This window comes from Plodia interpunctella, chromosome 3 (genome assembly GCF_027563975.2).
Source record: "Plodia interpunctella isolate USDA-ARS_2022_Savannah chromosome 3, ilPloInte3.2, whole genome shotgun sequence".
Lineage (NCBI taxonomy): Eukaryota > Metazoa > Arthropoda > Insecta > Lepidoptera > Pyralidae > Plodia > Plodia interpunctella.
The window spans coordinates 2,734,429-2,749,774 of record NC_071296.1 but is presented as its reverse complement, the minus strand read 5'-3'; the positions used below and the strand labels follow the sequence as shown (position 1 = coordinate 2,749,774).

The window sequence follows — 15,346 nt, the reverse complement described above, 5'->3', positions numbered from 1 at the left end:
TCAGAGCATAAATAAATTGCGGCCAGAGTACGCGGATTCTAATGAAAACCTACAATACATTCCGTGATGATTTCGGAGATTCAATCAATAATTTGTATGAGTCAAAAATGAATGAGTCTAATGCTGTTATAAAATAGCTTCGACAGCTGTCGGCGGTAGACTTGGTTTTAAGAAAATTGTTGACGTCAACAAGTAATGTTATGTAATCCTAAGTTAAATAAAGAATTTTAAATTTGAATTTGAGCTGAAAAACAACAGCCTGGCTGGTCCAATTGGAATAGTCGTGGTCGGGATCTCAATAGATCTTATAGATTAAGCAACCGACGGTACGTGACCGCGCTTCTATTGCTAAGGCGTTTCTACAAATTGTACACGTTTCTTTTTCTTTGACTGGAGGTTCAGAAGGTCTTGTATCAGTTATTTCTATTTCGATTTTATGAAATTGATCAAGTAAGTCATGTTTGGAACTTTGTAAGCAAGTTCAGATATTGTTTATTAGTATACTGAAGTTACTACTAAGTTACTTTACTTCGTACTAGATGGATTTTTACAGGAGCATAATTAACTTGCATAGACCCTTGGTATTAATTAGAGTTTCGTGTTCTTTAAAGACATTGTTTATTGATAAGTTATCCTCAAAGTTTTATGAATGACCAATCAGTCACCTGTTAAAGAGCGTTCTCTGCAGCTACAACCCGTGTTAGATGAATTGTATTTGTTATTCTTACTTCTGAGTAAATATGTTACACTGTGTGTTTGACATGAATTAAACATAAGCTGCGTTCACACGGAGTGATTTATTCACTTGTCACTTATCTGTGGCGACTTCCTTGAACTTGCGCCGCGAAATAATACTACATGCAATACACGAGCGCGATACATGCGCTCCGTATGCGCCATTCACACAGCGGTACAGACACTTCGATTTATTGTATTGGGTTATATATCAGATATGAGTTGTTATCTCAGTTACAGAACTTAATTGATTGATAAACATTATTAGAATGTCGATAAATTAAAGTTGTGAATGCGAATTTTCTTTAAACACTACTAAAATAATTTCCTATTAGAATTAATAAAGTTACAAAACCTTTCTTTAGACCAAACAAGTTTATTTCTTAATGTGACCACCAACTTATATCTACCGTCCGTGCCCAGTAATTTTTGAGTATCCTACTCTCTTGAAGCTCAAGGGCAGCCGAAGGACGCAAGACTACACGCTTCGTTGTGAAATTGAGATTCGTGCGTCTGTTCCCATTGTTCCCCGAAAATATATAAACGCGGCGACAAAAATTACGCCGTTGTCTACAAATAAAACATTTATTGAAATAGATTTAAATTTCAAATATTTTTTATGTAATCACAAGAAATATGAGTACCTGCTTGTTATTCTTGTTTTTAAGTTCCAATTAAGCACTGTCCATAAACCAAACATCAGGTGCTGCATATTTCAATAGAATTCTCTTCAATTCGTATGATGTCATGTTTTACTGAAAGATTGGTTAAGACAAATATCATAATTCGATTTCGTTTGTTGAGACGTACGACTATTAGTTTTGTCATTTTGTCCCCCGCTGGACGTGTGGGGGACAGAGCCCGAAGGACAACGGGAACAGGCGAGGCGTCTCATGTTTGTCACGCTCCGTGCCTCTCGATGCGGGACTTGTTTCATTGTACGAGTTAAATTACACGTTGATGGAGGCTCTTATTTCGTCCGAGATTGTCGAGATACCGTGAGCAATAACCTTTACTAGTTGTGATGCTCAAAGCGATGGTAATAATCATTAGACAGACAGTTTGATTTCAATAGAAAACGTCAGATATCTGTCTGCAAAGGGTTGCAGATTCATTTATTCATTTTAAACATACAAATTATATGAATTGCATATATGGACTGATATATAACAGTCATTGACAATCTGTTGGGGCGTACATAAGATTAAGAAATTCAATTCCTTCGTTCCTATCCCGGTTAGACATTCCGTCGATTCGATTTCCACTCGAAGTCTGGACTTTTTTCATCTCTTGAATAATTTCGAAATCATTAAACCTATTTTGTACTCCATTTTTTGAATATATTTCCTTAACCAGAAGTATAGATACGTGATCACGGAGCTTCTACAGAGCGACCTGCACAAGATCATCGTGTCTCCACAGCACCTCTCCGCCGACCACATCAAAGTCTTCCTCTATCAGATATTAAGAGGTAAGCTCGTTTTTACATTTTATTGTAATTTTAAACTAACTGTATCTAACATTTCATTTCTCTCTAGAAATTTCAGGAGTCTGAGTAAAATTTAACATTATCCAAGATTATTATAAAAAGAATAATTTTCCAAACCTGAATAGTTTTAGAGAATTAATAATTAAATTATGCGCTTAACACATTTAAAATGGGAATTGGTAAGAAACAAGAGGGAGAAAAATATTAGCTAGCATTTACCTATAAATGATTCGACTTCAGTAGTTTTATAAATTCCAACATTGTCTGGTATCATCTAAAACATGCTTTTGATTTATGATTTAGTATCATTAGCCATTGAATGGTGGTCCGTTGATTTTTGAATCAACATTGTCTGTGACACTTAAATACAGTTATTTCATTGAAGGCTAGCCTTCACTTTTTGAATTCTGTGAACCATTTATAAACGGGCATCGATGTAGAAATGGGCTACAAACTGTTAAATTGTACATTCAATTTCACAGCATCACTAGACAAATTTCAATTAAATTTTGTAACCGCATGGAATATTGACAGATTTCATAACATAAATCCAGCGTTTTGATAAACTGGAATATTGAACTAAAGACAGGAGGCCGATACAGGGATTATCCGTGTTAGGTTTAATAAAAGCGGCAAACGCAAAAAGAGCTCTCGTCCATTACACAGGTGTGGAGTTGCCCTGATAAATAAACCAGAGTACAGATAGGTGGCCTTTTGTTTCATATTTAATAAATTACTAATAATAAATATGCACGCCAGGAGTAAGAAAACTTTGGAACAGTATCCTGTACGTCGTTACTTGATGGTGACTGTGATGAAAATAACTATAAGGCGATATTTTGCGTTTTTGTTTTTTTCTCTCTGTTGTTCGACTAATTAGCTCTCTCTTTCATATTTTTATTTTATTACTGAGCTGTATGTCTTCCTAAATAGTAATAAATAAAGCTATGCTCTTAGTCGTCTCTTACAACATACACAGGCTATGGATTGGTCTTTTAGGGCGGAAACACTCGCAATTTTAAAAAAATATTTATTTAGTATCTGTCAGTTCATTAATTTGTGTCAGCCTCGCTCGCCACGCGCTGGCATTTGTAAATATTTTGCGGATCGGATTAATACCTTTATCGCTTTCCTCTGGTTTCAGTTTTGACACGTCTTTTCGTGTATGTTCACTATGTTATGGTGTAAATTCAATCAACCTTTTTTTTTCATACATAAAATTAAATTTCATGAAATTGAATTGTCAAAATACTAATATGAAATGTTAGGATTTTCTTCACTAATAGATTTGGAATAAAAACACAATTAGGCTAAGACCAAGATATCTAACTGAAAATTAAAAAGAAGTAACATCGATACCGTGTATCAAAATAATATTTTCTAAAGTAAATGTAATTGGTATAATGGAATCAGTGAACAAAACCACAAACTCCATTTTGTCAGTGCTATTTACGCTAACAGTACAGTCAAGCTTTTTTTTATTCTTTTTTTATCAATCCTTTTGGCCAATTCAAACAAACATAAATGTGTTTAAACATGAATTCGCTGAATTGCATTCATTAATGAAAAATCAACTTCAATGAATACGATTCATATGCTCAAAGGCTACGTAAAAATTTAAGACTGAGCGCTTTATTAATATTGGCTCGTCCTGGCTTCGTTCGGGCAAAACCATAATAAAAAAGTAGCTTCTTGAACGTTTTGTCTATATCTATGTGCCAAATTTCATCAAAATCGGCCTAGTTGTTTTTGAGTTTATTCATTACAAACAAAAATACTAATATTTTGTCTATATAATATGAGTATATTGGATGAAGCGAGAGTTTGCGAAGACGAACCAAGCAAATTGCTCGTCTAGAAATCCTAGACCTTTTAGACTCTCAAGGGGTAAGTTACATTAACATTATATACCCAACGAAGCTTAAGTGCAGTCGGGGTCAGATATATCTTACCTACTTGTGTTAGTAAGCTACAACGGTGTAAGTTTTATCTGCAACCATCATAGTGCGATAGTTGCTTATATTAAAGCTTAAATTAATCAAAGGCAAAAACGTAGCCTACCAGAGCGTTACGCCTGTAATGTTTTCCAACTTGCTGTAAATTACCAGCGAGGCGAGGCCTGAAAGCGCAGCTGCTCGTCGCACACAGCACACCCACCTGCAGTAAATCAATTAAAAGTCCCAAGTGCTCGCAACTTTGCTGCAACACGAAAAACTAACTATTGCATTACTCATCCCCTCCGCTCCGGGTATTCCACGTCGTATGAACACCAATTCAACCCCCCATTAAAACTTGGGTGGTTTTACCGTATGCAAATCAACTTCGGCGGAAAAAGTATTACCACCCGACCGTCGCCGTGTCTCGTCTCCCGATTTCGTATTATTAATTTGCGCAATTATTCGTACAGTTCCAAGAGATTTCCCGGGTGAGGCGCGCGAGGGGGACTAGAAAAATGCGGTCGTTAAGCCCTACCGCTTGCCGCGTTTAATTAAAACTTAATAGTTGTATCGCCTATATTATTCCCAACTCCCGCTGCACTATACTGTTACTTGCCTCGTCGAGATTTTATGTTATATACGCTTGCGCTTTGTCATAAATTTTCCCATAGGCATAATTGCTTATATTGTCTGATTAATTAGGACCGTACTGATTGCGTTCCCCGGTATAAATGGCTTTTTTATTCGGACTTCTCTCTTGCAGATTAAAGTTTTCGCTCTCGTCTCATTCCATTTCCGAGGCAGCCGGAGCGTTTTAATGAAAGTTCGCTCTAACCTGCTTGTGTTTGGTATAGAAAAGGTGCGGTGCCGCATCTGTCTGTATACAAGCCTTTGAATGTCATTTATTTCCACACAAAGTGAATGAGCCAACCGATCGAAATTTCTGTGGATGTTTATTTCACTTTATGTTCATGTGAACAGCGGAATACTCAAAAGAAATTTATGTAATGAAATTTTTAACTCTGTTATTATCACATTCTACATAACTAATTTATCCAGTCAAATATAATTGTCTTACCAAGGTTTCTATTAACTTATATATTTAACACAACAAAATGTGTACTCTCTATTATATCTGCATTAAAGGTATGTCACCTTGAAATATGTAGCGTTCTATTATTGGTGAAATAATTTTGAACATTCACGTTATTCATAAACTAAAGCAATTTTTAGGATGGCAACGACCCGAAGGGAGTCACAGTACAAATAAGTTTGTAAAGGCCTGAGCTAAAGTATGTTTTGTCACTATCGCCCTTTATAATATTTGAAATCAACAGAAACGTACAAACATACTTTAGCTTAAAGTAGTCTATTTTTTTATGCGTTAGTGTAGATACTTATTACTATGTATCTTTCCTAATATTAGATGCAAATATGAATATTAAAGGCTGCATTCAAGCAACGTTGCATAGTCACAAACAGATGTTCTAACAATGTAGGATATGCGGTTGCTTCGCTTCTGACCATATTCGGCCATCCAAGACATCTGCAGAATGCGGATTGAATTAGCTAATGCATGGTTATACTTATTGCAGTTTATACGTGCATGTATGTACGGGCGCCTGCAAAGTCCAGTATTTCTTTTGAACTTTATTCCTAGGAAATAGAATTCAAAAGTGTTACTGGACTTTTGCAGGCGACCGTACATTACCATGCATTGTGTACTTCAGTGCTACCGGTTTCTTGGATGAAGCGACGTAATTTTTTTGAAGTTTAACTTTTAACACGAGAATGGATTGAAGTGAATTGGTGATTAGTTATTCAACTTCTAATATGGTAAAGTAAGGATGTGCTCTTAAATTTTTGGTGGAATACGATCAATTAGGATGACTGGTATGATAGTATTAGTTTAAGTTTTCCGTAAAATTCTATTGACGACGAACGGTTGTGGCCCACCAATCACACTATTTTTCGATATGAATATGAAACTTGGTACACAGTTACAATATACTTGGAATTCCAGGTTATATTATAATAGTAACTTTCCGGCTTTTCCGGGGCTTAGTTAGTCTAACATAATTTCAGACGAATTAAATCCAAACTATTCGATTCATTATTCAAAGTTGAAGGTACAAATATAAGGTAATATTGCAAGAAATGCAGATGCTTCTAATAACCACATGTGCATGTGAAGATAGTTTGACCATAAACGGTCGTCCGAGACAATAGCATCTGTAGAATGCGGGCGACGTTGTTCACCGATGCATAGTTGTCGACAACCAGTGTTGCTGCACTATCAATAGCTTTACTATTTTTTAATAGCTACAACATGCCCATTGCTGGGCAAATGTCTTCCCGTTCTCATTTACTGTAGACAGTTTTAAGTTAAAGCTTCTATTGCAAAACTATCGCTAGTTATTATTATAATTGGTTGACAGAAAGAGCCTCAGACTTTAAGCCCGCCTTTTACATGTTTTGGTGATAAAGTGAAATAAAATAATTGAATAGATTTTTCCAAGCAAGTGGTGCCAATGTGTATGAACTGAAGATGCGTGCCATCCGATAAATTTAGTTTTAATTACGTTATTTAGTTAATAGTAATTTTAATACGTAACCGATCTTTTTTGTTTAAAAGTAAACCATAGATTTCAGTACAATAATAGTACCGTACAATTTCAAGCTTATTTTTCTCGTTATCGATATTCGATAAATCGATAAGCATCACTAACAACAAGTCACACATTACGCGCCCCGTTTCCATCCGTCCCTTGATGTCGACCACGTGTTAATGACACGTAATGGCAACTAATATGCTGACGGTACTCGATATTAATAAATGCATGAACGAGGTATGTTATTCTATCGTTCGACGTATTTGGGCGAGCTAAGATAGCAGCAGAATCATTTTGAAATTGGATGAATTGAATTTGCCGTTTGAAATTGAAAATTGTTTTAGCCCTCGGAGTTATAAGTTTAACGTGTCTGTGTATCTGTATGTCTTTCCGTGCCATCGTAGCGTGACAAACAGCTGAAATGGTTTATTTTAATTGAATAAACAGTTTATGACGTAGTGGACAGAAGGCGGGGTGGTTTTTTAAATTATTTTTAATTATTAAACAACTTATATTATTGACAATAGTCACAGTCTATAGTTTTTGTCTGCATTAATATGAAACTCAAAGTCTGCCTTTATATGCTGGAAATCAATGATTTGTCTTATCATTTTTTTTACGAGAGTGATAACGATCTAGTTCTCAGACATCTTCGTTACGGAAACCTAAAAACACAGTAAAAGTTTTTATAACTTGTTCGTAGTAAATCAGATGGAAATAATGGAAAAGGCTATGCGGTACGCTCCACGCATCCCCTATAATATGATTTACGCGCGAGCTTGTTCCTGCAGGAAATCACCTTCACGCACCCCGTGTGCGCTACTTGGGATTTTCTCCTGATAAATGGCAACACCATTTTGTTACCTCGATGCCTATATAGCGCTATAGGATTGGAAAATTCAATCACTGTGAATGATAGATAAAAGGATATTTCGCTAGCAACCTCTAGTAGATGCGAGTCCTGTCTGCCAATCTTTTCATTAATTAAATTACATTAATTTTTAGCTATCACGTTTTACAAGTTCATTTTCTTGATGATTTCAACAAACCCGGGACTAACATCTATATAATCTTCAATTAAATTCGAGGCTTAATTAATATCAATTAATAGGTCGACCTTGAAGGGTAGTAATGGAGTGGCTGAAACCGAATTTTAAACCTTCATTTGGCTTTGAATAGAACCCCTCTAGTGTAGTTTAAGTTCATCTTATCGAGTATGTTATTGCTAACACTGGTGTCAGATTGTATTCAAATTACTTAAAAAGGCATCTGACATTACCTATACACCTGTACCGCCATCTAGCGGCAAGTAGTCTTATACATACTAGTAAACTAAATAGTCAACCAGTTTGCTTGGTTGCTCACGATGTTTTCCTTCACCGGAAACAATTGGTGTTATATGAAAAGTGCTATAATACTTTTTATTTTATTCATTTAAGTATTTAAAAAGTACCTACTGTATGTGTTAATCCAAGGTATCAGCTATCTCGCAAACTTTCGCCTTCATAATATTAGTGAGATTATATTATTAATACCATCATAATAAAGCTTTTGTACAAATGTGTTATTCCTGAAATAAAAATACATAGAATCTGTCACCGAAAAAAGTCCAGAACAGGAAACGCATGACACACGTAATCTTCGCCGCTCGTATGTTCCACGAAATCCCTAATGTCATGTCGTGATCCGCGTATATTCATCAGGGCTTGGTTGCTGACGCTCTAATACGCTGGATAGTTCTATTGTAATCTCTTTCCATCAGATGCCCCTAGTGTCCAATCAAACGACGCGATCGGAAAATTTCCTAACAACTAGTATATTTTCCACGGCCTCTAGTCTATGCCTGCGCAAAAAAAACAATAGGGTAGTTGCTATCAAGATTTTCCATGTGTCAAAAACAAAAAAAAAATTAAAGTGGGCACAAGTGACGTCATAATTAGTTAGACTAAAAAAGCCTTTTAATTTTACCTAATTAAAAGAGAGCAAATTGAATACTAAATGTTCGTGTTATAAATTAAATTGATCAATGGACATTAATTATGTGAACGCATTTAAATATTTTATTTTATACACAAGCTACTTCATTTTAACCGTACAAACTTGAAGATACACAATCGTATTTTAAATGAACGAAGACATGACAGTGCCGGAAAATATTCCTTGTTATATCAAACTTTGTTTAATTGATGGAAATCTCGTCTCATTCATTGAAATAATGGAAACATGAATTCAAACAACGGTTCCTTTAGAATATACATGATGTACAGGTAAAAAACTGCTGAATTCCTCCGCCTTATACACTTTCATATTTTTTCTTTCTTTTGGTAATATATTCAAATTATTGTTGGAATGAATTGATTAGACCTGTTGCCGGCCCCCCAATCTTCTGATTGAAAACATCCCTTTCCAATATCATCCTCTGTTCTCAAAGTGATACGTGATATTTCAAATTTAACCCTTTTCGAGATTCGTCTTGTTAAAAAAGAACTTATAAGATAGATATAAGAAGAAACGATAATATAACGATATATAACGATATATAACGATAATTGTTTATCAATTCGTTTATAATTTCTATAGCCAATATCCATTTAGTTTTATTACTCATTGCTTATACCTTTTCATAAATGGATAATTTATTGCTGCCTATAAATTAACATAATAAACCATTTCAAAATTTCACTATCATATTATGTTTCAAAAATCTTGTATTTATGAATATCTCCATACAAAAACTTAACTTTAAAAATCCAAACCTCCTACATCAATCAATATAATGCGCCAACATTTGATCTCACAGTTTTTAATAGGAACATCAAGTCCTTCTATGGTGAGACTATTTACTCCAGTTAGCAAGGGTTCCCGAAGCGTTAATTGTGAAAGCTGTTCCATCTCTTCACAAGCCAACTGTTTGCTTGTCCTCCGCTACGTGAACAAACAACCAAACATGAAGCGATTCAATGTTAATACCGCACCTTTGTGACTCTGGGAATGCTGTTTATCTCACAGCAATCGGAAAATATTATTCCAATTGGTTTATTGACGTAATTCGATCGTCAATGTCGATCAAGGCGAACTGCCAAGTATTGCGACGAAATTTTGTAGGTCTTAGGCCATTCGGTACTGTTATTTTTGCCAAAATTTTGCAGTTATGGTATAGTATGTTTTATACGTAATCTATTTGCTTGGAGTTCTAGTATTTCCATGTTTGTGTCTTCGTTTAGCTAGTTATATATGCTTAGCTAAATTGTCGTTCAAGAATAGCATGGACCAGCTATACGCCAGGCTGCCTTTAGCCTCAAAATAGCCAGATCGCTTTTCGAAACTGGATTGAGTTTTTAACGCATTGTACGAGCAGTGAATGGCTGCGGTGCATTGTACCCTCGAAGACCAGGAGCAAGGACTAGCCGTCGCGGTCGGGCGCGCGGCCGTCGACCCGCCCACACCCGGCATATATGGCCCATCTATGGTGAATGAGCGGGTGCCAAGTCAAAACTGTTTGACTAGAACTTAGCGTTTATTATGGTATTGGAATTCATATATCTTAGAATAACCTGGCGCGTTCGGTGCATCTATAGTCTCTAGGGAAATGGTTTTTGCGCAAGTGCTCGCAAATACGAGTAGTACTACCGTTACATTAGCAGGCGACTAAACTAAAATTATATCACTGAACGTAAGAGCTGTAGCTATGAGCCTGAACGTCATTCTTATTATTTTCTTTTAGACGAAGAAGAACGTATCATGTAATTACTTGGCATGGCGTAAAAAGTTTCACCTAGGTGATATCACCTGGTTTCGATATCATATGAGGGCACTGCAATAGTTGTCAGTGGAGTTAAAATGAGCGAATTATTAAATATATTGACAAATCAAGAAAGTATGTACCTACCTAGTAAGTTAAAGTAGAAAGTATTTACGTAGTATTTACTTACCTACATGAGTGTCTGTCAATTGAATCAATTCTGTTTCCGCTTCAGCGCGTCACTCTGACCACGGGACTCTATACAACTTTTATGCGCTTCTTCTTTCGTCCGCGCATTGTCTACGTTTTTGCCCTGCGCCTGCGCGCGCCATATCGTAGTGATGCTTTTTTAACTGTTTTTATAGTAATCCGGTAGTGACAGGTGCTTGCGCTTAGACGGAGGTCCGATTATTTTAATCTGCGACGTAAAAAAAAAAATATGGCTTGAATTTATAATAATTTCTTAAATAAGGCCTGACATAGTACTTGTTATATCTTAGCGCGCCGCCGTCTTTTAGATAAAATGGTGTTAATGCACAGGTTAAATTCGACGTCAAAGTTGAGTGGTGCAACGCACCCTTAATTTATTGTACTGTACTTTATTATATTATTCAAGGTAAGAACACAATTCTAGAAATAATTTATGTATATCACGACACGAGCTACCTGTATATTTGTTCTGTAAGGATTTCCATTAGTTCGGTTCGTCCTGTACTCGATTAGTATTCATTTATCGGTCCCCAAGGGAAACGTAATTATAAAAACGGCATTCATAGAAGTTAAATTAGATGTTACAAGTTCTTGGTATAATTTTATAATAAAACTCAGCATTGAGGTGAAAATTCGCACCTTGGGGAAATTAAACTCGCTCGCTGTTGGCCGTGTGTTGCCATTAACGCCGTGACGTCACAGCCGCAGAGTAGCAGCCACCTTATTAAGGCAGTTTAGCCTTGCCAATTATTTTGATTAACTGTCGTTGGACTTAATTTTGGTGAACAGATCGTATGATGAGTTTACGAGGGCAAAAGCTAGTAAGCTAAGCAATAAAGAAGGGCATTTAATATGTTGTGATAATTAACGCTTCGATAGGAACCCTGTACCTTTGCTAAATATACCAGCTTTATCAAACAAAATCGATTTGTATGGATCGATAGTGTTTAATCTCTTGCGTATGTGAAGTGGTCAATTTGAACTTTTTTTCTTAACTCGAATATTGTAAGCAGACAGCGTAGTTCTGTTTGATAAATTAGTACACATGTGGCGTGTGGTTCCGCCCTACAATCGGACGACTGGTACAAATTCAACTTTTAATAATAAAGGCAAAATAACCGGCCATCGGATACTTTAAACGATTCTTCAACCCTCTATAGGCCACCAAATGACCAATATTATGCTTCACTGTCATCCCGTCGATGTTTCCCAGATATTTGAATTCTTGTTTCGCCTAATTATTATACTGACAAGTACTTCTAAATTCCATATAAGAGCCATTCATTTATTTATTACTAGGATATCTGGCAGCAGACAGAGAGCGATGCATTTCCAGCGAGTTCTGTACCCGTTTTAAGTAAATTGGCTGGCTGCCGCTCAAAAATTCTTTCTGTATACTTGAGTATAATTTTGCTCCAGCAAGCGTGTGAACTGTTCTGTCTCGGAAGTTTCGTGTTTTGTTTTCCATTAGCGTTAATTCGAAACTTGGTTTATTTTTTTTATTTGATTTAACGTGCAATATATCTGGTTTAGAAGCCAGACGATCTCCTTCAAGTTTCGAGTAGTGTGAGTTTGCTTTATTATTAGAAACGCGTAGTTAATAAATAATTCATCGTTCGAAGCAACAAGGGTTAACAGTGGTTTGGTTTTATCTGTTCCGAGATACTTTGATAAATGGCATAGAATTTACAAAAGCCCATTCCTTTAATAATCGTCACTTGAATGCGATATGAGTTAGATCGAATTCTAGACAAATCTAGCCAGTCTAACGTGCGGCTTGATCTAGTCGGTCTACTTGGGGTTTGGACTTCACTTCGCATGCCTTTCAACAAAACCTGCTTTTGCAGCCAATTTTGTTTTGATCGAGTGAACAGAAGACAAAAAATAAAAATAATTTGGATCAAATCAAGAACAATTTGGAATTTGGATCAAATCTGTTATTTGGTTTCCAGCAGCCGCCTATTGGTCGACACCCGCAGCCAATCACCTCTGACACAATGGACAATAAATTAATTGACTGACGTATCCCAGTGCTTCCAGTCAATGCGCATATTTGTAAATAATTAATGTTTGAAATTGACGTGTAAACGACAAATTCCAATCGCTTTGTCAGTTGCATCTTTATTATGAAGTTTCTTGATAATATTTCCATTATATATTTTTATCGCAATACACACCTATTTTATACACATCTTTTAGTAAGGTATAGTCAGCTTCTTCAGGAATTCTGTCATTCAAAATCATTTTAGATCCTAGATGAGACAAGAGGCACACGTTGAAGGAATAACGGTCTGAAATTGTTTTCTAATTCCAATAAAGTTACTATGGCGTTCCCAAGTTCGAGCATTATGAGATCTTATAGAAACAATAAAACTGAAAGCGAAGATTTGCATGACGCCCTCGTCGTTTGAATATAGAAATTCACTTGCAACGTCTATTTTTCGCTTACGACTTAGCGTAGCTTTGTGCAGCAGTTAAGTTAATTTTTTTAAATTAAGTTAATATCTGCAGCAGTTAAACGCGTTCCTGAACCCGCTTCATAGCAGCTATAGAGCGGGTGAAAGAAAGAATAGAGGAATCCAGTATTGAGCTGTTAAAGCTGTGCTGTCAGTGCGAATACAGCCAACTGAAACCAGAATACATTTACGAAAAATTGAATGCCAAATGGACGTGACCATGACATATCTAACCAGCGACATGAAAACAAGCTCTTTGTTTTGGGCTCTAATTTTATACAATCATTTATGCTGTGTATAAACCGACTATTGCTTCACTTTACTTTAATTTTATACGCGACCGCTGGCCCTTTTTGATTGTTATTTTAAATTGCAATGCCTGCCATTAACATTGCACTTAGATTTGTAGTAATGAGGTGACGAAGATATTGAATTACTTTTATTTTCTTTTATTAATAACTCAAATTGAATTTGTCTGCTTTTCTGAAGGACGCACCTTCTAATGCATGCTCTAGATGTAATAGTAACTCTAAGGCGTAGAAGGAATTCTGTAGAATCGCGTATACATGTTAAACGAGCGGAACGCTGAGTCAGCGGCCTCAGTAATGACGATAGACGACTCTCGCTTGCCCATTTTCGCCAGTCGCATCCTGTGCCCAATGGCATGTTGTCTGCTATTTATATTATTTATACCGAATTTGGTTTTTGCTTACTCGTCTTGAGTTTAATTCTGTATTTCGATTTTCCATACTAAGTTCGATCGAAGCTGATCAGCCACTTTGTATAGGAGAACAAAAAAATGTCATTTCTTTGGCAAAGAAATCCAACCAATCTGATTCATCGTCGAAATTTGTCTTATAATTTTTGCAATGTTAAAAAATCACTGTACATAAAACTTCATTTTATTCTTCACCAGGTCTGAAATACCTTCATTCGGCGCGCATCCTCCACCGCGACATCAAGCCAGGCAACCTATTGGTGAACAGCAACTGTGTGCTGAAGATATGCGACTTCGGATTGGCCAGGGTTGAGGAGCCGGACGCCAGCAAGAACATGACGCAGGAGGTCGTCACGCAGTATTACAGGTACAACCATATTCTGTCTTAGATAGTTACGCTGTTTTATTTACGTTCCTTCTCGCTCAGTCAGCATAGATTTATTTACAGAAGGCTTTACTGAATGCTGGTGCGTAGGAAGTGGAAGTGATGTGCTAATAAATTTATAGCTAAACGAAATTGATGAAGACGTCACACTTTGTATCAAAAATAAATGTTGGGTAGGCAGGGCATCAGCTTAATATTTGCTTAGATCGAGATCCATGGAATCAGCTGCATGAATGACAATGTACTAGCTCCAATTCTGAAATGTAAAGATCGTAATGCACCTATATTTAGCTAAGGTTAATCACATATCTGTAATTCAGTACCGTAGGCACTTTAAAATGTAAATAAATTGGAAAAGCCAAGTCTCACGACTACGTTGTCATGACGACGCGATTCAAGATCATCTAAAAATATACCAAGCTTAAGTTTATCTTTGAGCTGGCAAGTTTATTTATAGAGAACATTTGGTTAGTGAATGAATGATCTGTGCCCCCGCAGCTCGGAAAGTGGGCCAGTGGTTTGTGCCCAAAAACCGTTCATTCAAACTAAATAGTTTCACAGTCTGTTACGCTTTTCCGGTGCTAGCTAATGAGTGGTACTAATTGAAGTCGGTCGCAACGTTTGCAGTTTATACATGCATTTTATTCAATTGAGATTAGTTTTGGCAAGTTTTGTAGCTAGCGAAATTTTCGTAAATACATTAGAGAGATTTGCAAATAAATCATGAAATTTGTATTTGGTCTTTACTGCTCGAATTTTTTATATAGCTGCCTCAGCAAGCTCTTACAAAGCACCCTCCAGCTTCCATATAGTAAACTCTTTTACTGTCGACTGTTTTAAAACAAATATTATAAATATATTTAAATTTGTTTATTAGAAAATTAAGAATAGCATTACAATTAACGCTATTCTTAATTTTCTATTAACGATGTCAGAATATGTAAAGTCAACTTTACACTAATACGAACCCGCAATAACATTCCTTGAGAAACCCCCGCTGAATATAAATTTCCACGCGGCGGCACGAGGCATAATGTGATATATAATGTGTACATAAAATGT

The 15,346-nt window shown here is 36.2% G+C and overlaps 1 protein-coding gene across 3 annotated transcripts in view; it reads left to right on the top strand.

The window, feature by feature from the left end:
- nmo (nemo) overlaps window positions 1-15,346 on the top strand; it is a 95,852-nt gene that overhangs the window by 68,600 nt on the left and 11,906 nt on the right. For all 3 annotated transcript variants that reach the window (XM_053769824.2, XM_053769825.2, XM_053769827.2), the window contains exons 4-5: window positions 2,100-2,206; window positions 14,098-14,266. In XM_053769824.2, the coding sequence (XP_053625799.1) occupies window positions 2,100-2,206; window positions 14,098-14,266 (276 nt within the window). The remainder of the gene's footprint in view (window positions 1-2,099; window positions 2,207-14,097; window positions 14,267-15,346) is intronic.